We start from the raw sequence: 27,388 nt of genomic DNA on the forward strand, positions 1-27,388 counted from the left end.
AATTGTTGTTTGAATCCTTCGATGGATAGATCTAAACCTATTCGTACTCTTCCGAATAGATCAGCCCTACTTATTAATTCATTTATGGTTGACTCGGGAATTACAGAAATATGGCGGTTTTTGAACCCTAAAGATAAAGAATTTTCATTTTTTTTTCACATGTCTATCATAGCTATTCTAGAATTGACTATTTTCTTATTGATCATCGGTTATTAACGGATGTTATTGATTGTAAATATGATTCTATTACTATTTCGGATCATGCACCTTTGAAGTTATCTATTAAGATTTCGGACTATTCCAATAATACCAGATCTTGGAGACTTAACGCTACTTTGCTTCAAGACCCAGAATTTATTACTTATATAAAACAGCAAATTGACTTGTTCTTTTCTACAAACTGTACTGAAGAAATCGACAGAGGAATACTTTGGGACTCTTTTATGGCTTTTATTCGTGGTCAAATTATCTCATATTCTGCTGGTAAAAGAAAACAAAGATATTTAGATATTGCTTTATTGGTGGATAAAATCAAGGAAATTGATAAGATTTATTCCGTGACTCCTACCAAAGAACTTTATAAGAAGAGAGTTGAGCTTCAAATGGAACATAGTTTACTATTATCTTCTTCAATTGAAAATCAATTAATTAGGACCAGGGCTCAATTTTATATTCATAGTGACCATACTGGTAAACTGTTAGCTAATCAATTAAAGGCTATCTCGACTAAGCGACAAATTATTAAAATTCGCAAATCAGACGGTAATTTAACTACTGATCATAAAGAAATTAATAATACCTTTCAAGATTTTTATAAATCTTTATATCATTCAGAATTTGATGGTGACCAGTCCATGATAGATAATTTTGTTAATAATTTGAATATTCCTAAACTGACTGATGAAGACCATAGCCTGTTAGATGCTCTTATTTCTATGGTGGAAATAGGAGAGGCTATCTCATCAATGAATTCAGGGAAAGCTCCTGGTCCTGATGGTTATATAGTAGAATTTTTTAAAACTTTTTCTTCTTTGCTTTCTCCTTGGTTATGTGAAATTTTTAATGATGCGTTTGCTAAGAAGAGATTACCTCAATCTTTTTATGAAGCTAATATTTCTTTAATTCTTAAAAAAGATAAAGATCCTACTTTATGTACATCTTATTGCCCTATATCACTATTAAATGTAGATTCTAAGATTCTTACAAAAATTTTAGCTATTAGATTAGAAAAAGTACTATCTCAGATTATTTCAGAAGATCAAACTGGTTTTATGAGGAATCGGTATTCCTTTTTTAATGTTAGAAAATTGATTAATATAATTCATACTTCACCACCCACAATCCCAGAATGTGTTATTTCATTAGATGCTGAAAAAGCCTTTGATAGAGTTGAATGGACATATTTATTTAATACATTGAGAAATTTTAATTTTAGTCCTAACTTTATATCATGGATTAAATTAATATATCATAAACCTGTCGCTTCTGTTTTTACAAATAACTACAGATCCTCTTTTTTTCAATTATCTCGTGGTACGAGACAAGGCTGTCCCTTAAGTCCTTTATTATTTAATATTGCATTAGAACCTTTAGCAATTGCTATTCGTGAATCTCCTAATATTTTTGGTATTACCCGTAATGAGAAGTTATACAAATTATCTCTTTATGCTGATGATTTGTTGTTATATATTTCTGACCCTGATAGGTCTATTTCTGCTATTTTATCCTTGTTGTTTCAATTTGGTACTTTTTCTGGTTATAAACTAAATTTAGATAAGAGTGAATTATTTCCTTTAAATGCACAAACTTTATTGAGTGATAGGATACCATTTAAAGTTGTTACTGATAACTTTACCTATCTAGGTATAAAAATTACCAAGAAATATAAAGATTTATTTAGACTGAATTTTTTACCTATGCTTCATCAAATTCATCAACTTACTACAAGATGGTCTCCTTTGTTTTTATCATTAATTGGTCGGATTAATGCTGTTAAAATGATGATTTTACCGAAATTTTTATACTTATTTCAAGCCCTACCAGTTTTTATTCCTAATTTTTTTTTTTGATAGCATTGATTCAAAAATTTCCTCATTTGTGTGGCAAAATAAAAACCCTAGGTTAAGTAAAAAGCAATTACAAAAATCAAAAAAAGATGGTGGTTTAGCTTTACCCAATTTTAGATTTTATTATTGGGCAAATAATATTCGTAATTTATTGTATTGGAAACTAGATTTGGATTCACCACTGTGCCCACAGTGGGTAAATTTGGAATGTAATGAGGTAAAGGGATATTCTCTATTCTCTGTTCTTGGTTCTTGTCTTCCTGCGGATTTAGTTAAATTTAATAAACAAATATTTAATCCTGTTATTAAACATACATTACGAATTTGGTTTCAATTTCGTAAGTTTTTTAGTTTGAAAAACTTTGTTCTTGATAGCCCTATCTTATTTAATTTCTTTTTCAAACCCTCCTGGACAGATCAAGCTTTCAACATATGGAAAAGGAAAGGTATAAAATGTTTTCGTGATCTCTTTTTTGAAGATACTTTGATGTCATTTGATCAACTTTCCAACAAATTTGAATTACCTAAATCTAATTTTTTCAGATATTTACAAATTAGAAATTTCTTGCATAAAGTTTTACCATCTTTTCCTAATTCAACTTTGGTGGACATTACAGATTTGATTTTTACCTTAAATCCTTGTCAAAAGGGATTAGTAGCTTTTATTTATAATATGATTATGAAGATACAACCAGAAATATCAGTTAGAATTAAACAAGAATGGGAAAAAGAACTTCAATATAACATATCAACAGATAAATGGGAAAAAATTTTGCAAATGGTTAATTCTTCTTCTATATGCGCTAAACATGCTTTAATACAGTTTAAAATTGTACATAGAGCTCATATGTCTAAAGATAAACTTGCTCGATTCTATTCTCATATTAACCCTCAATGTGACAGATGTCATTCAGAAGTGGCCTCATTGACCCATAAGTTCTGGTCATGTCCCACTTTACATAATTATTGGAAGGACATATTTACTACTATTTCCTCAATTTGGAATATAGATTTACAACCTCATTCTATTACTGCAATTTTTGGCATACCAAATGAAGATGGTAATCAGTTTTCCCCTTCAATCAGATGAATGATTGCTTTTGTAACATTAATGGCCAGAAGGTCTATATTACAAAATTGGAAAGAAGTAAATCCTCCTACCACATTTCAATGGCTTTCTCAAACTATATCTTATCTGAGTTTGGAAAAAATTAGAAGCACCATTTTTGACTCATCAATTAAATTTGAAGAAACTTGGAGACCGTTTATTCGACATTTTCATATGAATTAATTTGGCCTTTTCCAGACCTGCTCTCTGCTTATTCATGTTCAGGTATGGAGTTCCGGAGTTCTTTGACACTATCATATACTTGTAAACTGTTATTATTGCCCATGTTAGTTTAGTTTAGTGTTTTATTTTTTTTTAATATATATTTTTTTTCACATATTTTTAATATATTTTTTTCTTTTTTAATGGTTATTTTTGGGTTTTTTTTCATATAATCATGTGGACTTGATTGATTAAGGTATTCTCTTCTGTTGATGTTTAGTAGGATATTGTTATCTTATTATCAATGTGATTTCAAGTCTATTGTATTCACAACTTACTTATTACTATGTTATGTTTTTGTCTATATATGAAAATCAATAAAAAGATTGAAAAAGAAAAGAAAGAAAGAAAGGTGTATAATTTCTTTTTCACTGGCTCACTCCCTTCTTAAACAGCGATGTAAAACGTACAATTTTACACTCATAGGGTACAATTCCAGGATTTATCGCTTCTGAAAGATCATTGCTATGCTTCAACAATCGCTTTAGTTACTTCCTTTTAAACCTGAGGGTACATTGCATCAGGTTCAGGAGATTTATCCACCTTGTAAGCTCCACTGTTTTCTTTTGTCTTTTTAGTTAATTAAATACCTAAGTTTGCTTAACACTTCCGACTATAATTGTGATCCTTCATTTGGATTTGCAGTGTGTCACTTCCTGTCCTTTTCCATTGTAGGACAGCTGAATTCGACTGTGATATGAATGTATTTTATATTGACTCTGTCAGTTTTATCTTATCTTCACTCTTATGAATGGAAATCTTGTGAGATTCTTTCAAATTTTCTGATGCGAAATAAGGGAAAGCGTATTTGGCCAAATATTTCCTAATCTCTTACTTTAATTCCGAACGGAACAGAGTATTGTGTTAATAACCTCTCACGCTGACTTATTCAATATCTGACATATGTAGGTGTGCTCCATATACATTTCAGATTTAGCTTTATTTTCAATCACATTGATGATGATTATCATCAGTCGTCAAATCATTCGAGACTGAAGACATGATGAGCTAGCTGACAAATAAAACCGCACAGTCTAACCTGATATCCACATTTAGTTGCAGGAATCCAGGGGAAGACCCTTAGTTCCTTTGCTAAACTTCAAGACGAGATTTCGCAGCTGAATATGAATTAGTTTAATAAATATAAGACAAAATATCATGTCCAAATTTTATTTTGGAAATGATATGAATGTTGATAAGAGGCAAGGTGGTGTAGATTGCAAAAATTGTTTCAGCTAATCCTATTTATGTCCCAAACTCCAAAGTCAACCCCAATCCTGCATGTTTGCTTATCTCTTGGAAAACTTTCTTACTCAATGCCTTCAGCAGTTGATAATTCACATCACACCTTGACCTTGAATTAAAATAGTGTGAAAACAATAAAAGAAAAGAGAGATATTATAAATTCTGACATGTTAAACAATTCTGGTCGAAATAGAAGAATAAATGTGGAAGGCCATTCATCAGAATTCTGAAAGAGAGAGGAGAATAAACAGATTCATTTGAAGTTCCAGAGAAACAGGAGGAGCGATCTTGAGTCCGAAAGTACTGCCCCATGATCAGGATGTCGGGAAGCTGTGCCATTAATATGTTTGTCAATATGTTAATCTAGAAAAAGAGCTTTGACCAGCGACTGAACCGGACAGCGGAAGTATTGAGAAAAAGAAATTTCAGTCAGTCCACTGCCCTAGTAGAAAAGGCAGCAGTGGGTCCGTACAGTGTAAAGGAGCTTTGAGCAGCGACAAAAACGAAAATCAAAAGTTTTGAAAGGAGGGGACTACTCTCAGTGCCACTGACCTAACAGAAATGCCAGCAGAGGGTTGCCAAAGCGAAAAAGAGCTTTGACTAGCGAACAATCGGTGGTTAGGGATGATTATCATGACCAAATTAAAGAAAGTCTGGGGCATGCTCACTGTTGCACCAGCTGTTATCTGAGTGGACGGCTTCAGAATGGTTTGATTGCAGCTTTAGCTCTTAGAGGCGAAAACAAGCTTGAGTCAGAGAAAGCAAAGTATGAAAAACTCAAGATTAAGTTTCATTTCCTTCACTTCTTTATCTGTGCTTAGCTAGGATAGTAGAGATGCCAGACAGGACAGTGGAACATTCCTCTTGTTGAATGTGGAGAGTCAGAGAGACCACTGGAATCCTGTCCGATCACATCCGTGTTAACAACAACATCCAATTTCAGCTTCTCACAATCTGTGTTAAGGAATTGGATCATGAACTGGATAAACTCTGTATCATGCGGGAGGCTGAAGAGATGACAGATAGAGCATGTAGAGAGGTAGTGACTCCCTAGGTGCAGAACACGGGAGATTGGGTGAGAGTCTGGAAAGGGTAGGAGGTTAAGGAAGCAGTGCATAATACCCCTGTTGTCATCGGAATCAACAACATATATCAGTTATGATACTGTCGGGGTTGGGGAATTGACATAACAGACAAAAGTCACAGTGGTGGGCTATCTAGGACTGAGTCTGGATCTGTGAATCATCACAAGTGGAGACAATAGGCATGTTATCGTGATAGGAGATTTGTTTGTTAGGGAAACAGTTAGGAGGCTCTGTGGGCGTGAGCAAGATTCGCGGATGGTATTTTGTCTGCCAGGTGCGAGTGTCCACGCTATCTCTGATCGAATCCTTAGGATTCTTAAGTGGAAAGGTGAACAGCCAGAAATCGTTGGCCATGTTGATAGAAATGCCATGGGTAAGACGAGTAATGACTGTATAGTGTTTTCACGGAATTAGGTGCTAAATTAAAGGGTAGGGCCTTCAGGGTTGTGACCTCAGGATTGCTATCCGTGCCTTGTGGTCAGAAGTTGGAAGATTATACAGTTCAATACGTGGCTAAGGAGTTGGTGTAGGAGGGTGGGCGTACGTGTTTTAGATCATTGAGCTCTCTTCTGGGGTATGTGGGCCTTGTACAGAGAGGACAGTTTGACTTGAAATGGAGTAGAACTAATATCCTAGTGGGAAGCTTTGTTAATGCTGCATGACTGGATTTAAACCAGAGCTGCATGGGAACCAGAGTGCCAGAACAGTTTGTGGAGAGGACGTGGAGGAAAATGTTGGAAAGAACTCAAACAAAGTTAGCAAACAAAATGTTGAGCGTGGTGCGACTAGTGTCCTGAGATGCACATTATCTCATTGCAAGAAGTATCAAAGGAAGGACAGATGATAGTGCTGAAGATGAGTTAGCTGGCTTACAAACAGAGGCTATGTGTAGTTTTTGCATCACATTTCAAGAGGGCTGGAATATAACAGCAACAATGTAATGTTGGGATTTTATAAAAACACTGCTGGGACATGAATTGGAGTTTTAGATGCAGCTGTAGGTCACTTATCTTCGAAAAGATGTACTGAAATTGGAGAGGGTTCAAAGGGCGTTGACGAAAATAGGTCAGGATTGAATGGTGTGTGTCATATGTAGAACACCGCATGTGCAGAGGGGAAATAAAAGCAAATCTTGCAAACATTTTGCAAAGGTTGTGCCCTGTGGCACTAGGAAAACGAGGTTTCATATAGCTGTGTACATCTGCTTGGCTGCAAGGCAGTAAATTTGATCTTGAACTTGAAGAATGCCTCCGCCTGTCCTTTTTCAGTTTTTCAGTTCAGAATATTACATCGTAATGGGCTTGACTGTCTCACTCGCTGACGGATTCAATATCTGACTGAGATGTGTGTAACACATGGTTCAACTTTTATATTATGTTCCATTACACTGATGAAGATGATCAGACTTCTTTAAGTCATTGTCGTCTGAAGAGAGATGATCTACGTGTGAACTAAAACCCCATGATCTGATGTGTTGCCCTTTCAGCTATAAAAAATTCCAAGCAGACCCTGATCTCCATCCCCAAAATTCAGGACGAGATATCCCAGCTGAGTAAGAGTAAGTTGAATAATTATCATTGTTATTATTTCGTATTTAATATATGAACCTATGTACGTACTGATTTGATGCAGAGCGGCGTCGATTGCTGAAGATGGTACACGTGTTAGGGGTCATGGTGTGAAAGAGGTCATTGCTAGGGAGAAGGTAATTTGGCACCTTGGCTGAAAGGCAATAAATTTGAAATTGAACTTGAAGAATGCCTCCACCTGTCCTTTCTCAATTTTGCAATTCAGCATATAACATTGTAATGGGCCTAACTGTCTCACTCGCTGACGGATTCAATATCTTTCTGAGATATGCTCAACACATAGTTCAAATTTATATTAATACCGATTGTCCTGTCTATGTAAAGATGTTAAGTAATTCGTTCAGGCTTGTGACATTTGTGTCTGTTACACAAGTCCCAATACACCTCCTCAGGGCCTCCTTCGACATCTACCCATTACTTCACGCTCGAGGTCTCATTTATCTCTAGATTTTATTACCTGTCTGAGCTTATCACCATCCTTTAATACAATTTTAGATGTGTTCGCTAGGTTTTCCAAGGCTTGCCTATTAGTTCCTGCAACCAAGCTACCATTTGTCCGAAAGATGGCAGAAATTCTCATCCACCAGGTGTTCAGGAAATATGGCTTTGCCTCTTGCATGAATTTTGCAAATTTATCGGGGTTATCTCTTGTCTTTCCTCGGGGATCCATCCGCTGGTTAATGGACAGATTGAGAGAAGGAATCGATTTGGCGCTAACCTTTCGCTGCCTAGTACCCAGTAATTCGCCACTTCGAATAACCGATTAATGAAGGCAGTGTTCGCCCATAGGATGCTTCACTATTTATCATTGGGCATGACCGCTTTCGAATATCCTTTTGGGTTCAGCATCCTGCTTCCCTGATGAGGAGGCTGAGGTAAAGGTCCACACGACTGAATAATTGTTTAGATGTGCAAACAACGTTGGTTCGACCTCAAAGTCTCTTAAAGAAAGTTCGACCTAAAAGCAGGATATGTTCAATAGAAAGAATTTGGGTCTGTCTTTCTATATTGGACAGCAGGTTGAGTGTTCAAATGAGGATTTGCTGCTCAAACTAGAATGGCAAACACTAACTCAGCACTATATTACTCTCTTTAGTGAGTCTGGGGAACATTAACCTGGTAATATACAAGTTGGAACTTTCTCATCCGATGAGAACTCATCGTGCTTTTCCTTAATGCATACTGAAACTTTTACTTTGTGCTACAGTAGCTCCAAGTACTCCCACCCAACCCCCAAAAATCATAGGTGGTGAAATGGTCTATCGAGTCTGCAGACTGCTGAATTCAAGGAAATTAATGGGACATCTGTGATACTTGGTAGACCGGTAGGGATATAGTACTGTGTTACGGTGTTGGGTACCTTCCAGAGATATTTTGAGTCCTGATCTGATTTCAGAATTGTATCGTTTACACCTGGATATTCGTGGTTCGTTAAGATCCGGCCGTAGGGGGAGGGCTTCTGTCACGACTTCGTGTAGTATGTAGTGTACTGGGGGCTTTTGTGTTTTTGGGTTCTCCCTTCTGTTTTGTACTATCTGCATTTTATTAATTATAATCATCAAGCATGATTGCGCTCCGGGCTTTTATTATGTGTTATAGTTAAATCTTCGTAGTTTAAATTCGAGTTGCAATTGTCCTTTGATAATTCTCAAGACTTTTCTGGTGTATAGTTAAGTACCATTGAACTGTTATCTTTTTTCAAAATGGTTCCTTTAATCTTGGCAGTAGACTGGTGTCTAATTAGGTGTGCACAGATTATTCCATGCCCTGAAGTGTATTTTAAGAGGTAGTGCTAAACCCTCGGTTTTCTCATTCGATGGTCCTCATCCTTGTCGAGTCCAGTTCAGGCAGAGTTTTAGAGAGTTATCTAAGATCATAAGATCGTAAAATATAGGAGCAGGAGTTAGCCATTCGGCCCATAGGGTCTGCCCTGCCATTTAGTCATGGGCTGATCCAACTGTTCCAGTCATTCCACATCACCTGCCTTCTCCCCACACCCTCAGATACCCTGGCTAACCAAGAACCTATCTATCTCAGCCTTTAAGCCTTTAATATACACAATGACTTGGCCTCCACAGCTGCTCGTGGCAACAAATTCTGACATAAGTAGTTTCTCCGTATCTCTTTTTTAAATGGATGTACTTTAAGCTTGAATTGTGCCCTCATTTTGGAAACTCCCCTACCATGGGGAATAACTTCACCATATTTAATCTGTTCAGACATTTTAATATTCGGAATTTTTCTGTGAGATCCCACCCATTCTCGCCGAACCGCAGGGAAGACAGCCGAAGAGCTGCCAGACTTTCCTCATACGGTAACCCTTTCATTCCTGGAATTATTCTCGTGAATCTTCTCTGAAACCTCCCAAATTTCAGAATGTCCATTAAAAATAAGGAGATCGAACCGCACAGAATACTTCAAGCGTGGTCTCAGGAGTGCGTTATAGAGCCTCATAATCATACCTCGGCTTTTAAATTCGATACCTCCAGAAATGAATGCCGACTTTGCATTTGTCTTCTTCACCACCGATTCAACCTGGAGGTTAACTTTAAGATTATCTGGCACAACAACTCCCAGTTTCCTTAGTCCCTCTGCATTTTGATTTTTCTCTTCATCTGACTAAGAGTCTGCTCATTTATTTGTTCCATCAAAGTATTTTATTTACCACCTTTTTCCCCAATCCCCCAAACGACCTATGTCTCTCTGTTTCATCAACACCACCCGGTACTCCAGCTATTTTGTATCATGGGCAGATTTAGCCACAAATCCAGTAAACCCATATTCCAAATAATTGACATAAATCGTTAAAGGCAGCGGTCCCAACACCGACCCCTATGGAATTCCACTGGTAACTGGCAGCCAGCCAGAATAGAATCTGTTATTTCCACTCATTGTTTTATGCCGATCAGCCAATGCTCCACCCATGCTTGTAACTTCCTTGTAAATCCATGAGCTCTTTTCTTTCTAAGAATCCTCATGTGCGACACTTTAACAAAGGACTTATGAAAATTCAAGTACACAACATCCCATCCACTGCATCTCCTTTGTTTACCCTGCTTGTGATTTTTTCAAAAAGTGCAATAAGATTTTCCTTTCAGGAAACCATGCTAGCTATCTTGTCATGTGTCTCCAGGTACAGCAGGTACATCCCTAGCAATCGATTCCAACAACTTCCCAACCACTGATGTCAGGCTAACAAGTCTATAATTTATTTTTTACAGTCACACTACTTTCTTAAATAGCGAATTATCATTTGCAATTATCCAGTTATGGGGCAGAATTCCAGAATCTATCGATTCTTGAAAGATCATTGTCAATGCCACACAATCTTTCTAGTTACTTCTTTTTAAACACGGGGGCACATGCCATTGGTTTCAGGAGATTTATCCACCCTGGAAGTTCCACTGTTTTGTCTTTTTAGTTAATTAAATACCTAAGGTTGTTTAACACTTCCGACTATCTTAGTGATCTTTCATTTGGATTCACAGATTACATTGTAGGTAGTTGAATTGAACTGTGCTATGAATGTATTTTACATTGACTCTGTCGGTTTTATCCTATTTTCACTCTTCGAAAAGGAAATCTCGTGAGATTCTTTCAAACTTTCTGATGCGAAATAAGTGAAAAGAGTATTTTGCCAAATAGTTCCATATGTCTTACTCTAATTCCGACGGAACAACGTAATGTGTTGACGGCCTCTCACGCTGACTGATTCAGTACTTGACGTATGTAGGTGTGCTCCATATACACTTCAACTTTACCATTAGTTTCAATCATATTGATGATGATTATCATCATTCGTCAAATCATTTGAGACTGAAGACATGATGATCTAGCTGACAAATAAAGCCTCACGATCTAACCTGATATCCTAATTTGGTTGCAGGAAACCATGAAATGACACTTAGCACCTTCGCTAAACTTCAGGACGAGATTTCACAGCTGAATAAGAGTAAGTTTAATAATTATCAGACAAAATATCATGTCCTATTTTTAATTTGGAAACAATATGATTGTTGATAAGGGGCGGAGTGGCATAGATTGTTAAAATTGCTTCAGCCAATCGTATTTATGTCCCAAACTCCAAAGTCAAACCCAATCCAGCTGATTTGCTGATCAGCTGATCTGCTGGAAAGTGTTCTTTCTCTGTGCCTCCAACAGTTGGTAAATCACATCACACCACAAAGACACAGACCTTGAATTAAAATTGTGTGAAAACGATAAATGACAACAGAAATATTAGAAATTGTGATGTCATAAACATTTCCCGTCAAAATAGAAGAATCCATGTGGAAGACAGTTCATCAGAATTGTGAAAGAGAAAGGAGAATAAATAGATTCTTTCGACATTCCAGAGAAACAGGAGGAGCGATCCTGAGGCTGAAAGTACTAACCTCATGCCCAGGAGATTGGGAACTTGTGCCGTTAATATATTTCTCCATATGAAAATCTAGAAAAAGAGATTTGACCAGCGACCGAACTGGATAACGGAAGTATTGAGAAAAAGGAATTTCACTCAGGTCCACTGCCCTACTAGAAAAGTCAGCGAAACTGAGATTTGAACAGTGACAAAAACGGAAATCGAGAGTTTTGAAAGGAGGGGAATTCTCTCAGGTCCACTGACCGAACAGAAATGCTAGCAGAGGGTTGCCAAAGCGAAAAAGGGCTTTGACTAGCTACCAATCGGCGATTAGGATTAATTATAAAGACCAAATTAAAGCAAGGCAGAGGCAAGCACATTGTCGCACCAGCTGTTATCTGAGTGGACAGAGTCAGAGTAGTTTTATTGCAGCTTCAGCTCTTCGAGGCCCAAACAAGCCTGAGTCAAAGAAAGCCAAGTAATAAAATCTCAAGATTAATGTCCTTCGATTCTTTATCTCTGCTTAGCTAGGATAGTAGAGATGCCAGAAGGACTGTTGAACGCTCCTCTTGCTGCATGCAGAGAGTCAGAGAGACCTCCAGAATAATTTCCGACCACGTCTGAGTGAACAGCATCCGACTTCAGCTTTTACCAATCCACCTTAAGGAATTGGATCAGGAACTGGATAAACGCCGGATCATTCGCGAGGCTAAAGAGATGACAGATAGAGCATGTAGAGAGGTAGTTCCTCTCTAGATACAGAATACAGGAGATTGGGTGACAGTCGGAAAGTGGTAATGGGTTAAGGAACCATTGCAGACTACCTCTGTGCTCGTCTCCCTGAACAACATAGATCAGTGTTGACCTAACAGATGAAAGATACAGTGGTCGGGTATCTGGTACTGAGTCTGGCTCTGTGAGTCAGTGCTGAAGATGAGAGAATAGGCAAGTTATAATGATAGGTAATTTGTTAGAGGAACAGTCAGGAGGTTCTCTGGGCGTGAATGAGATTCGCGGATGGTATTTTATCTGCCAGGTTCGAGTGTCCAGGCTATCTCTGATCGAGTCCTCAGGATTCTTAAGTGGAAAGGTGAACAGCCAGAAATCGTGGTCCAGTTTGATGCAAGTGCCATAGGTAAGACGAGTAACGAATGTATAGGGTTTTCACGGAATTTATGTGCTATATTAACGGGTAGGGCCTTCAGGGTTGTGACCTCAGGAATGCTATCCGTGCTTCGTGGTAGGAAGTGGGACGATCTTACAGTTTAATATATAGTTAAGGAGATCGTATAAGAGGTCAGATGTAAGAGTTTTGGGTCATTGTGCTCTCTTCCAGGGTATCTGGGACCTGTATGGATGGGACGGTTTGCATTGAACTGGAGTGGAAATAATATCCTAGTGGGAAGCTTTGTTAATGCTGCGTGGTAGGATATAAACCGGAGTTGCAGGGAACCCGAGTGCCAGAACTGTTTGTGGTGAAAATGCGGAGGCAAATGTTTGTACGAACTCAAACAAAGTTAGCAAACAAATTGTTGAACGAAGTGCCAGTAGTGTCCTGAGATGCACATTATCTCATTGCAAGAAGTATCATAAGAAGGTCAGATGATAATGCTGAAGATGAGGAAGCTAGCTTACAAACAGAGGCTATGTGTAGTTAGGGGCGGCTGTTGTTCGGATAAAATTCCAGTAAACAGGATGAGCTGCATTGTTAAAGGCGGACATGATCGAAAAGGGTGAATACAGAAGGTGTTATATTTTAATGAGCACAGTAGACAGAGTGAAGAAGTTGTTACTTGCAGCAGAGTTAGAGATCGGCAGGTATGATGTTCTAGGCATCACTGAATCATGGGTGAAAGGAGATTACAGCTGAGAGCTTAATGCCCAAGGATACACATTGGCTGCCAAGGACAGGCAGGAAGGCCTTACTCTGTTGGTTTACAAAATTGAAATCAAATCATTACAAAAACGTGTCATATGGTTGGGTGGTGTTGAATCATTGAGGGCATAGCTAAGTAACTGTAGGGGTAAAGACTCCCTGATGGGAAATGTATACAGACTCCCAAACAGTAGTAAAGTTGTTGTCTACAAATTACTCAGGGAGACAGACGATGGAAGCCAAAAGAGCAATGTTACAAAAGTCTAGAGGATTTCAAAATGCAGATAAATCAGGAAAATCAGGTTTGTGCTTGATTCCAGGAGGGAGGATTTCTTTTGAGGTTCCGCAATGGGTTTCAAAGTGGCTCATGCTTAACACCATTGGGGAATAAGTTATGCTCGTTTGGGTGTTATGCAAAAACTGGAATGGATTAGTGAGGTTAACTTGAAAGAACCCATAGGGGAAAGTAATCATGATACGATCGAATTCACAGTTGAATTTGAGAAAAAACTAAAATCGGATTTATCAATGGAGTAAAGGAAATTACAAAGGCCTGGGAGTGGAGATGGCCAGAATTGCTTGGAAAACAATACTGGTGGGGATGACGGAAGAGCAGCAACGTTTGGGATTTCTAGAAGCAAACCGGAGAGCACAGGACATATACCTTCACAAAGTGGAAGAAGTATTTCAATGATAAGACCGCACAACTGAGGATAAAAGAGAAGTCAAAGCCAATTTAAAAGACAAAGAGTGGGCACATAATAGAACAAGAATTAGAGGGAAGTTGGAGGTTTAGGAAGCTTTTAAAAACATCAGAAGGCAACAAAAATAATTAAGAGGGAAAGTAAAGACGGAACACGAAAATAGGCTAGCCAGTAATATGAAAGAGGATGACATTTTTTTCAGATACATTAAATGTAAATAGGAAGCGAGCGTGGAGATCTGATCACTAGAAAATGATACTGGAGGTAGTACTCGGGGAGAAGGAAATGGCGGATCAACTGAAAGCACTTTGCTACGCAAGACACTAGCAGTATGTTGGATGCTTCAGGTGTTAGGGGTCATGAAGTGTGAAAAGTTACCAATGCTAACAGGAAGATGTTTTGGAACCTGAAAGGTCTGAAGATAGATACGTCACCTGGTCCAGGTGCTGAACGAGATGGTTAATGAGGCATTAGTAAAGAGCTTAAAAAAAATCATGAGATTCTGGAATAATTTCAGAAGAATGTATAATTGCAAATGTCACTTCGGGCGATAGGAAACTATCGGCCAGTTAGTCTGCAGTTAGTGTTTTGGAAAATGTTGCAGTCAATTAATAATGATGAATTCTAGTGGCACTTGGAGGCACATCATGCAGTAGGCTGAAGTAAGCATAGCTTCCACAAGGGAATATTTTGTCTGAGAAACCTGTTGGAATTGTTTGAAGAAATAACGAGCAGGATAAACAAAGGAGAATTGGTTGATGTTCTGTACATGGATTCTTAGAAGGCCTTTCACATGTTATATCTCAAAAAAGATTCTAGCACGGCTAAAGCAGTGACTGATTGTGGGACGCAAATTGTGGGAACATAGCAGGCCATTTTGCTCAGCTATCGGTGACTAGTGTTGTTCCACAGAGTTGGGACCGATTCACTTGAAGTTATATGTTATATGTTAATGATTTGGACAATAGAATTCATGACTTTGTTGCAAAGTTTGCAGATGAAATGAAGGTAAGTGGAGGGGCAGTAGTTTTGAGTACGTTGAAAGGCTGCCGAAGTACATAAAGAGGTTAGGAGAACGGGCAATGAAATGGCAGATGGAATATAGTGCCAGCAAGTTTAACGGCATGCACTTCGGTAGAAGAAATGAACGTCTGGACTGTTTTCTAATTGTAAACAAAATACTAAAATAATCCGAGGGGTACAGGGATTTGAGAGTCTTTGTGCAGGATTCCCTAAAGGTTAATATGCTGTTTAAGTCTGTGTTGAGGCAGGCAAATTAAATGTTCGCATTCATTTCAAGAGGACTAGAATGACAAAGTGAGGATGTAATGTTGAGATTCCAGAAAGCTCTGCTGGAACCTAAATTGGAGTTTTGTAAGCGATTGTAGGCCCATTATCATCGGCAGGATGTACTCAAATTGGAGATGGTTCAAAGGACGTTGTCGAAAATAAGTCAGGATTAACTGACTAGTCATATGTAGAACACCCAATATACAAAGGGGGAAAATATCAAATCTTGCAAACAGTTTGCAAAGGTTTTGCACCCTGGCGCTAGCGAACAAAAGTTAATTTATCTGTATACATCTGCTTGGCTGAAAAGCGATAAATTTGAACTTGAAGAATGCTTCTGCCTGTCTTTCTCAAATTTTCAAATCAGAATATTACATCGTTTTGGGCCTGACTTTCTCACTCGCTAACGGATTCAATATTTGATTGAGATGTGCTCAACACATGGTTCAACCGTTAGATTATTTTCCATTACACTGAAGATTGCCGTAGTTCTTTAAAGAATAGTAGCCCAAGAAAGGATGTTCTACGTGTGAATTAAAAGCCCATCATCTGATGTCTTGCTCTTTCAGCTATAAAAAGCTCCGAGCAGACCCTGAGCTCCATCGACAAAATTCAGGACGAGATTTCGCAGCTGAGTAAGAGTAAGTTGAATAATTATCATTGTTATTATGTCGTATTTAATACATGAACCTATGTACGTACTGCTTTGATGCAGAGCGGCGTCGATTGCTGACGATAGTTCACGTGTTAAGAGTCGTGATGTGTGAAAGTTGTCATTGCTAGAGAGAAGGTAATTTGGCACCTTGGCTGAAAGGCAATAAATTTAAAATTGAACTTGCAGAATGCCTCCACCTGTCCTTTCTCAATTTTGCAATTCAGCAAATAACATTGTAATGGGCCTAACTGTTTCACTCACTGACGGATTCAATATCTTACTGAGATATGCTCAACACATAGTTCAAATTTATATTAATTTCCATTACACTGATGAAGGTTATCATAGTTCTTTAAGTTATTGTAGACTGAAGAAAGGATGATCTACGTGTTAACTGAAACACCATGATCTGATGTGTTGCCCATTCAGCTATAAAACACTCCGAGCAGATGCTGAACTCCATCCCCAAAATTCAGGATTAGATTTTGCAGCTGAATAAAAGTAATTTTCATAATTATAATTGTGATTATGCCATATTTCAATGCATGAAGCTATATATATATATATATATTGATTTGGTGGAGAGCGGCGCCGATTGATGAAGATACTTCAGGTGTTAGGGGTCATAAGGTGTGAAAAGTTACCATTGCTAGAGAGAAGGTTCTTAGGAATTGTTTGAGGAAATAATGAGCAGCATAAACTAAGTTTAATTTGTTGATGTTGTGTACATGGATTCTCAGAAGGCCTTTGACATGTTGTATCAAGAAGGATTCTGGCACAGTTAAAGCAGTGGCTGAGTGAAAGGAGGGAAAGGGTGGGAATTAATTGAACCACTTTTGGTCAGCTATCCGTGACGAGTGGTGTTCCATAGATTTGGGACTGATTCACTTGAAGTTATATGTTAATAATTTGGACAATGGAATTCATGGCATTTTTGCAAAGTTTGCAGATTAAATGAAGATAATTGGAGGTGCAGTTAGTTTTGAGGAAGTTGAAAGGCTGCTGAAGTACATAAACAGATTAGTAGAATATGCAATTAAATGTCAGATCTATGTCATAATAGTATGTCGTATTTTAATACATGTCTCTATATATGTGTTGATTAGCTGCAGAGCGGCGACGATTACTGATGTTGCTTAGCCTGCTCCTACATATATCCTAACTGCAGTATCCAAACCAATCCTGCTCATTTGTTTATCTTCCAGACACTTATCTCATATTTACCTTCACAGTAGCTACATCACTTCACTCCACAAATACTCTGTGTTGAAGATTAAGAGAGATGGAGCTGAAACCATAAATGAAAGCAGAAATTGTTAGAAATTGAAATATTTCAATCATGTCAATCATTTTTGGTGGAACTAGAAATAAATGTTGATGAAGACCATTTATCAGCACCACGAAATACAGATGGGCACACACAAATTTATTGTAGGTTGCAGAGAAACAGGAGGAGTGATGTTGAGTTTAAAATACCTTCCACAATGGATTTTATTCTGCCATGGCTAAGGCTATAAGAAAACATCATTAATGCGTTTGCCCAGTTAATATATAACCATATAATAATTAAAGCACAGAAACAGGCCATCTCGTCCAATGTAGTCTGTGACGAGTGCTTACTCTTACCTAGTTCCGCCGAATTGCACTGAGCCCATAACCCTCCATTCCTTTCCTGTCCATATACCTATCCAATTTTACTTTAAATGACAATATCAAACCTGCCTCCACCACTTCTACTGGAAGCTCGTTCCACACAGCTGCTACTCTGAGTAAAGAAATTCCTCCTCGGGTTACCCCTAAACTTTTGCCCCCTAACTCTTAACTCATGTCCTCTTATTTGAATCTCCCCTACTCTTAAATGAAAAAGCCTATTAACGTCCACTCTGTCTATCCCCCTCATAATTTAAATACCCCTATCAAGTCCCCCTTCAACCTTCTATGCTCCAAAGAATAAAGACCTAACTTGTTCAACCTTTCTCTGTAACTTTGGTGCTGAAACCCAGATAACAGTCCAGTAAATCTCCTCTGTACTCTCTCTGTTTTGTTCACATTTTTGTTATAATTTGGTGACCAGAACTGTATACAATACTCCAAACGTGGCCCTACCACTGCCACTGCCTTGTACAATTTTAACATTATATCCCGACTCTTACACTCAATGCTCAATGCTCGAGGCCAGCTTACCAAAAGCTTCCTTCACCACCCTATCCACATGAGATTCCACCTTCAGGGAACTATGAACCATTATTCCTAGATCACTCTTTTCTACTGCATTCCTCTATGCTCTACCATTTACCATGTATGACTAATTTTGATTAATCCTACCAAAATGTAGCACCTCACAATTATCAGCATTAAACTCCATCTGCCATTTTTTAGCTCATTCTTCCAACTGGCCTAAATCTCTCTGCAAGCTTTGAAAATCTACTTCATTATCCACAACGCCACCTATCCTAATATCATCTGCATACTTAGTAATACACTTTACCACCCCATCATCCAGATCATTAATATATACGACAAACAACATTGGACCCAGTATACATCACTGAGGCACACCACTAGTCACCGGCCTCCAAACGGACAAACAGTTATCCACCACTACACTCTGGCATCTCCCATCCAGCCACTGTTGAATCCATTTTGCTACTTCAATATTAACACCTAAAGATTGAACCTTCCTAACTAACCTTCCACGCGGAACATTGTCAAAGGCCTTACTGAAGTCAATAGAGAAAACATTCACTGCTTTATGCTCGTCATTTTTCATAGTAACCCCTTCAAAAAATTCAATAAGGATTGTCAAATATGTCCTTCCATGCACAAATCCATGTTGTCTGTTCCTAATCATACACTTTGTTTTGTTTTGAGGCGACAGACTGCCAGGCACTCTGTAAGCCACATGGAGTGTACATGGATGGGTTCACAGAGTGGCTCACTGGTTACGTCAGCTTCTGTGTGGACTGCATTGTTCTGGCAAGAACTGTCCTTTGTTATTCAAATAACAAACTATGGCCAACAAAGGACATTATGAACATCCTGAAAGCTAAAAAGAGGGCTTTCAGAGATGGAAATAGGGAGGAGCTGAGGACATACAGAGGGACCTGAAAACCAAGGTCAGGGAGGCTATAGAAAGGTATAAGAGGAAGCTTGATTGGAAACTCCAGCAGATCAGCATGACAGAGGTCTGGAGAGGGATGAGGACCATCACTGGGTTCCGGAAAACTAGGAACAGAGGAGCTGAAGGCAGTGTGGACAGGGTCAACGAACTTAACCTGGTCTTCAACAGATCTGACACTGTGGCCCCTGCCGATCCCCTACATGACTCATCTGTTGTCAGCCCCCAAGCAACACATACTGTATTCTCCCCTTCTGTCCCTCCTCACTGCCCCCCCACCCTGATCTCGTGACTACACCCCTCCCACATCTGAAACCACCACGGTGGGCTTCACAGCTAAACAGGTGAGAAGACAGCTGAAACGTCTCCACCCAAGCAAGGTTGCAAGCCCGGATGGTGTCAGTCCCAGGGTGCTCAAAGCCTGTGCCTCCCAGCTATGTGGAGTACTTCACCATGTCTTCAACCTGATCCTGAGTCTCCAAAGGGTCCCTGTGCTGTTGAAGACATCCTGCCTCGTTCCTGTACCGAAGACGCCGCGCCGCAGTGGCTCCAATAACTTGAGACTGGTGGCATTAAACTGCCACATCATTAAGACCCTGGAGAGACTTGTTCTAGAGCAGCTCCAGCCTATGGTTAGGCCATAATTATATCCCCTCCAGTCGCCTGACAGCTCCGACTAGGAATTGAGGAAGCCATCGTCTACCTGCTGAACTGTGTCTAAGCCCACCTGGACAAGTCGGCGAGCACTGTGAGGGTCATTTTTTTTTACTTTTCCAGTGCTTTCAATAGCATCCGCCCTGCTCTGCAGGGTGAGAAGCTGACAGTGATGCAGGTAGTTGCTTACCTTGTGTCATGGATTATTGATTACCTGACTTGCAGACCACAGTGCGTACCCTTGCAAAACTGTGTGTCAGACAGAGTGATCAGCAGCACTGGGGCTCCACAGGGGAATGTCCTGTCTCCCTTTCTCTTCACTATCTACACCTTGGAATTCCACTACCGCACGGAGTCTTCCATCATCAGAAGTTTTCTGATGACTCTGCCATAGTTGGATGCATTAGCAAGGGAGATGAGGCTGAGTACAGGGTTACAGTGGGAAACTTTGTCACATGGTACGAGCAGAATCATCTGCAGTTTAATGTGAAAAAGAATAAGGAGCGGGTGTTGGACCTGAGGGGGGCTAAGGCACCGTTGACCCCTGTTTCCATCCAAGGGGTCAGTGTGGACATGGTGGAGGATTACAATTACCTGGGGTTATGGATTGACAATAAACTGGACTGGTCAAAGAATGCTGAGGCTGTCCTGAGAAGATTGTGGTCCTTTAACATCTGGCTGACGATGCTGAAGATTTTCTACGAGTCTGTGGTGGCCAGTGCTATCATGTTTGCTGTTGTGTACTGGGACAGAAGGCTGAGGGTAGTAGACACCAACAGAATCAACAAACTCTTTCATAACACCAGTGATGTTGTGGGGCTAGAACTAGACTCTCTGATGGTGGTGTCTGAAAAGAGGATGCTGTTCAAGTTGCATGCCATCTTGTACAATGACTCCCATCCACTGCATAATGTATTGGTTAGGCAGAGGGGTACATTCAGCCAGGGACTCATTCCACCAAGATGTAACACTGAGCGTCATAGGAAGTCATTCCTGCCTGTGGCCATCAAACTTTACAACTCCTCTCTCGGAGTGTCAGACACATTGAGCCAATATACTGGTCGTAGACTTATTTCCACTAGGCATAATTATTATTTAATTATTTATTCTTATAATTATTTATTATTTATTCTTATATTGCTATATTTCTACCTATTCTTGGTTGGTGCGGCTGTAACAAAACCCAGATTTCCTTGGGATCAATAAAGTATTTCTGTCTGTCTATCCAGATGATTATATATACCATTTCTAAGAATAATATCCATCAATTTAGTCACCACTGACGTCAAAGTTATAGGCCTATAATTGCTAGGTTTACTCTTAGAACCCTTGTTAAACAATGGAACAACATGAGCAATATGCCAATCCTCCGGCACCATCCCCTTTTCTAACGACATTTGAAATATTTCTGTCAGAGCCCCTGCTATTTCTACAGTAACTTCACTCAAGGTCCTAGGGACAATCCTGTCAGGAACTGGAGATTAATCCACTTTTATATTCTTTAAAAGCACCAGCACTTCCTTCTGTAATCAGGATAGTTGCCATAACTTCCCTACTTTTTTCCCTTACCTTACACAATTCAAGATCATTTTCCTTTGTGAATAGCGAATAAAATAAATAGTCCAAAATCTATTCATCTCTTTTGGCTACACAAATAGCTGTCCACTCTGATTCTCCGAGGGAGCAATTTCATCCCCCACTATCATTTTGCTACTAATATACTTGTGGAAACCCTTAGGATTTACTTCACCTATGTCATAAGGGGACAGGAGGCTGGACCCAAGTGCAGGACGCAGGTACTGAAGTACGAGGGGCAGGACAGGAACAGCTAAAGGATAAAACAAGATGGGGAGACATGAGAGACGTGACGTTCATGGTGATTCTGGGGATCAGAGATAGTTCAGGCAAGGCAGGATCCCAGAGTTCTTGGGAAGCCAGCATCCCGGAGTTCCTGGCCAGCCATGATCCAGGCGTTCATGGGAAGGCAGGATCTTCGAGTTCATGGCAAGGCAGGATCTTCGAGTTCATGGCAAGGCAGGATCTAGGCTGGGCTAGAGGATGCATCTATGGGACAAGGAATGCTGGGAGGATAGCCCCCTGGGCGGACCGCATAACTCCTGGGCAGGGCTCAATCTTCCAGTCTGGAACACAGGATCCTGGGCAGGTCGCGGGACACCTGGGCAGGTACGGGGCACAACCCGTCGGAAGCGAGGGGTAGGAAAGGGTCGGAGTCCTCTGGCCGGGCCGCATAACTGCTGGGCAGGGCCCGGTTTCCTAGGCAGGAACACAGGGGCCTGAACAGGTCGCGGGACACCCGGGGAGTAGCGGGGTACAACACGTAGGAAGAGAGGGGTAGGAAAGGGTCAGAGACCTCCGCCGGGCAACGGCAGTCCGGCCTGCTTATCCGACGGAGGCAAAGGATCGGAATGGATCTCGGTCCATGGTGACTATGAGAACGAACTTACAGAACTAGTTGATTAATGGTCGGTACTCCAAGCCTGGACGAACAGAACGAACCCGGTCGAACATCACAAGCAGGACAAACATCACGCACGGTTCGGAGCAGGGTAAATAGGGCGACCAGCGCAAACAGGACGACCAGGTCAAAACGGGATAGACAGGCGAACAGCGCGAACAAGGTGAACCGGACGGAAAAGCGAGATCAGCGCATAGAAGACAAACCGGAGAACACGGCAAAACAGGACGATCCCCCAACTAGACTCAGTCCCAGAGCCCGTTATATACACCTGCCAGCTGATAGGCATCAGGTGCGCCTCCATAAGCCAAGATTATCTTTTGGGCTTAAAACTGAAAGGAGCGACGGCTACAGTACCCGGAGTCCGTAGTCCGTGGACCGGATCAAGAGCAGGAATGCGGTCTCTGGACTGGACCATAACAACCTTACTTGCCAAGTAAACCTCATATCTTCTTATAGATTTTCAAATTTCTTTCTTAAGATTCTTTTTGCATTCTTTATATTTCTCGAGCACATCATTTACTCCATGCTGCCTATTTTTATTGCAGATCTCTATCTTTTTCCGAACTAAGTTTCCAATATCCCCTGAATACCATGACTCTCTGAATCTTCTAACCTTTCCTTTTAACCTAACAGGAACATAAAGATTTTGTACCCTCAAAATTTCTCCTTTAAATGACCTCCATTTCTCTATGACATTCTTCCCGTTAAAAAAAATTGTCCAAATCTACTCCATCTAAATACTTACACATCTGTTCAAAGTTAGCCTTTCTCCAATCAAAAATCTCAACCCTGGGTCCTGTCCTATCCTTCTCCATAATTATATTGAAACTAATGGCATTGTGATCACTGGACTCCAAGTGCTCACCAACACATACCTCTGTCACCTGATCTATCTCATTCCCTAACAGGAGATCTAACACTGCCGCTTCTCTAGTTGATACCTCTTTGTATTGCTACAAAAACCTATCCTCCGCACATTTTACAAACTCCAAACTATTCAGCCTTTTACAGTATGGGCTTCCCAGTCTGTGTGTGGAAAGTTAAAATCTCGCACAATCACAACGCTGTGCTTACTACAAATATCTGCTATCTCCTTACAAATATGCTCCTCCAATTCTCGCTCCCCATTTGGTGGTCTATAATACACCCTTATAAGTGTTACTACACATTTCCCATTCTTCAATTCCATTCAAGTAGCCTCCCTAGACGAGCCCTCTAATCTATCCTGCAAGACCACCGCTACAATATTTTCTCTGAAAAGCAATGCAAAAAATCCCCTTCTTGTCCCTCCGATTCTATCACACCTGAAGCAACAAAATCCAGGAACATTTATTTGCCAATTGCACCCCTCCTGCAACCATTTTTCATTAATAGCTACAGCATCATATTTCCAGGTATCAGTCCATGCTCTAAGCTCATTCACCTGTCCTACAATGCTCCTAGCATTAAAATAATGTATTTTCGAAATTCTCCACCTCTTCCTCTCTGTTTATCTCTAATGGTGCAAACATCTTTACTATATTCTTTTCCTTCCTGCTCCAATATATCTCTTCCTACACTCTGGTTCCCCTCCCCCCTAGTATCTAGTTTAAATCCACTGGAGCCTCTCTAGCAAACCTACCTGCAAGAATATTTGTCCCCCTCCAGTTCAGATGTAAACAGTCCCTCCGGAACAGGTCCCAGCTTCCCTGAAAAACTGCCCAATTATCTATAACTCAGAAGCCCTGCCTCCTGCACCATGTCTTCAGCCACGTGTTGATCTGCATTATCTTACTATTTCCAAACCTACCTGCACGTGGCACTGATAGCAATCCTGAGATTGCTGTCCTGGAGGACCTGTCCATTAACTTTGCGCCTAACTCCCCAAACTCACCTTTCAGGATCTCCTCACTCTTCCTACCCACGTCATTGGTCCCTACATGGACCACTACATCCGGCTGCTCACCCTCCCTCTTGAGAATACTGAGGATTTGAGATAACGTGGACCCTGGTACCAGGGAGGCAACAGACCATCCGGGATTCTCGATCTCTTCCGCAGAGTCTCCTATCTGCCCTCTTAACTGTCGACTACCCTATCACTACTGCTCTCCTCTTTTCCGTCCTACCCTTCGAGCTGAGGGTCCAGAGACGCAACCACTGTAACTTGTCCCTGGTAGGTCATCCTCAACAACAGTATTGAAAATGGTATACTTATTATTGATGGGAACGGCCACAGGGGTGCTCAGCTCATTCAGTCTAATCCCTTTCCCTCTCCTGACAGTCACCCAGCTAGCAGTCTCCTGACTCTTAGGGGTGACTATCTCTCCGTAACTCTTGTTTATTTCTGCCTCTGCCTCTCGAATGATGTGAAGTTCATCCTGTTCCAGCTACAGTTCCCTAATACGGTGTGTCAGGAGCTGCAGCTGGATGCATCTTTTGCAGGTGTAGTCATCAGGGACAGCTGTGCCCGCCCTGACTTCACACATGCTGCAAACGGAGCACTCAACTGCCGTAACTGCTTCCTCCATTACCTACTCGTAAGCTAATTAAATTAATTAAATTAGCTACCCTGCCCTACCTCGGAGTGAAGCTCCTCGTCAGCCTCTGCTCGCTTTTTAAACTCTCCCGTTGATCTCCGAGGCCGGCTATCACGCGCTTGCGCAGTCGTGCGCCTTTCAAACCTTGCCTGCCTGTTCTCGCAGAAGCCAGTTTGAGCCAAAGCCGACCCACTCTGCCTCAGTCCACTCCGATGATAGCCGCTTTATATGGCAGTTTTTTTTGTTTAATCCATTGACGCGCTACGTCACACTTGTCTCTGAGATGCCTTTACTTCTTCCTTCTCCGCCTCTTGCTTCGAATTAAAAGACCGTTGAAAACTTCCTCTACTCTTTTAAACGTTTGGCCCGCTATGTCATGCGCCTGTGCAGTCTAGCCCTTTTTTTTCCCTGATCAGTTAATAAACACTTCTCTCCGTGTTTCCCTTACTTCCCTCTTTGCCTCTTGTTTCAATTTAAAATGTTAATCTGTCTGTTAATTGCAGTAAGGGGGTAGTGAGAACGTGGGAATAGAATATAAAATGCTGAACAATGTAGAGAACGTGGATATTTTCAAAGATCAAAACGTCCAAAATATATTTATTATGGTACGTACAGAAAATAATTGTGCAATAATAAAACAGAGCAAATAACCTTCATAATTGAAGTGCATGAAATTGAGTGCACAGCCTGAAATCAGTCATCACTGCAGACAATCCAAGCGAATGTTATTTACATACCATAGCCTCAATTCAACAGAGAATCAAGTAACTCCGGAGAGCAACGAGCAAACCCCGGCCGTTCCCTCTCCTCCTGCCCCGATACCGACTGACAGATCAAACTTTTCAAGCTGTCCAAGTGCACATATCGGCCAAACAGTGTGGCTTTCATCGGTCTCAGATCCGGTATTTGACGCTTCGGTAGGATCTTGTGCCCATGAACTTTCATCTCGGTTATGCCTGTACCTGACTTTTCTAACTGGCCCGACACTTAACTGGGCTGATTCCACGCACTCAGGTCCTGCGGCTTTATATCTTTTCCTAAACCGCTCTAAATATGGTCATACATTGGTTCGTTGTCCGCTCACGTGTCAGTGCTCTGTCGTCCTGATTCAGCCCGTGTACACTACATTCTTCAAATCACAGTGCAAAAGTACCAGATCGTACAGGCTGTTCAAAGGCTAAAATAGTAAAAGAAAGTTACAGGCTATTGATTTCAGTAATTGTTTTAGATTGTGTCTTTGATAACATATTGAGTAGTTTGGTTTGCTGCCAGCATGCTATCCCTGTAGTTCATCAGCGCCACCTAAACAATTTAGCCAGCCTATAAAATGGAGACACAGAGACTGAGTTAAATTCACAGATGGAGGGTATGCCGATAATTAAGATAAATAGAAAGCACGTTTGCAGCAGGCCTTTGTAAAATATGCAATTGAATCTGAAAGATGGCATATTCCCATACAGCGCATGGTCCGGTTATCTTGTTATTATTCTTTAATATTCCGATCTTTCAGGAGATGCGAAGCAGGTCAGTCAGAAATTGTAGAGCACGTCGAAACTCTCTAGCCGCCTGTTACTGTCATAAATCTGCAGCAAATTGCTTCTGTTTCTTCAGCCTTTATGATCTCCAGAAGTTCTACTTACCAGTCCCTGCAAATGTTTGTGAATCTCAGCTGCAGACAGTATTGTTCTACAGACTATGTCGGAAAAGTCGTGAGCAGAAGCAGATACCATGCCTAAACAATGATTTAACTGGAGTCATATTCAATTCTAGCAGAATCTCCACCTTCCACATACTTTGCCAGGCTGATTACGTTCTGGAGTATTTAAAGAATGGCAGAGGCAAACCAATTCAATATTGCCTTTTTGAGGCACAAGTCCTTCTTTCAATTTCAGCGTCACTGGCAGAAGAGCAGCACTATTAGCAGTGCGCAGAGAATGAGGGCTTGCAGAGTCACCAGGTTGTGTCACTAAACAGTAGTTACACTACAGGAAAAGAGCAATCAGTTCATCATATCAAGAATATCTGAGCTGTCATCGCTGTTAAAATAGTCTCAGATACTGCGGGTGTGATGTGCAGCTTCGGAAAATAATTTAAAATACCATTGGTATGTTGTGTAAGGCGGGAAAATATTTATGAATGGAAACAAGGGGAAGCACACCTCATTTCTCCAGCAGGATAAATCCTCGGGGCTCATAAACAAAATCTGAAGCTGTTAGAAAACAAATTTCAATGACTGTATCTCAGACTTCCATTTCTCATTTTAGTTGTTTACATTTGCACAACATTCTCCCTGCATCTGCAGAGATTCTACGTCTTTATTTTCAAGCGGCAGATACAATCATTCACTATTTCTGTATAAATGGACACCACATGCTGAGCTATAGGGTAAGAGGCAAGGTTGTCTTCTAATTGGAGAAGAAC

At 40.4% G+C, this 27,388-nt stretch overlaps 1 protein-coding gene across 4 annotated transcripts in view; it reads left to right on the forward strand.

Annotated features, from left to right (window-relative positions):
• The window catches only part of LOC132406450 (hepatic lectin-like), an 86,890-nt gene that overhangs the window by 40,830 nt on the left and 18,672 nt on the right, over nt 1-27,388 (forward strand). The window contains exons 4-7 of one of the 4 annotated variants that reach the window (XM_059992141.1): nt 7,213-7,284; nt 11,202-11,267; nt 12,712-12,810; nt 16,115-16,186. In XM_059992141.1, coding sequence (XP_059848124.1) covers nt 7,213-7,284; nt 11,202-11,267; nt 12,712-12,810; nt 16,115-16,186 — 309 coding nt within the window. The remainder of the gene's footprint in view (nt 1-7,212; nt 7,285-11,201; nt 11,268-12,711; nt 12,811-16,114; nt 16,187-27,388) is intronic. The other 3 variants (XM_059992143.1, XM_059992142.1, XM_059992144.1) reach the window with 3 other exon arrangements.

This window comes from Hypanus sabinus, chromosome 16, assembly GCF_030144855.1.
Source record: "Hypanus sabinus isolate sHypSab1 chromosome 16, sHypSab1.hap1, whole genome shotgun sequence".
NCBI classification, from domain to species: domain Eukaryota; kingdom Metazoa; phylum Chordata; class Chondrichthyes; order Myliobatiformes; family Dasyatidae; genus Hypanus; species Hypanus sabinus.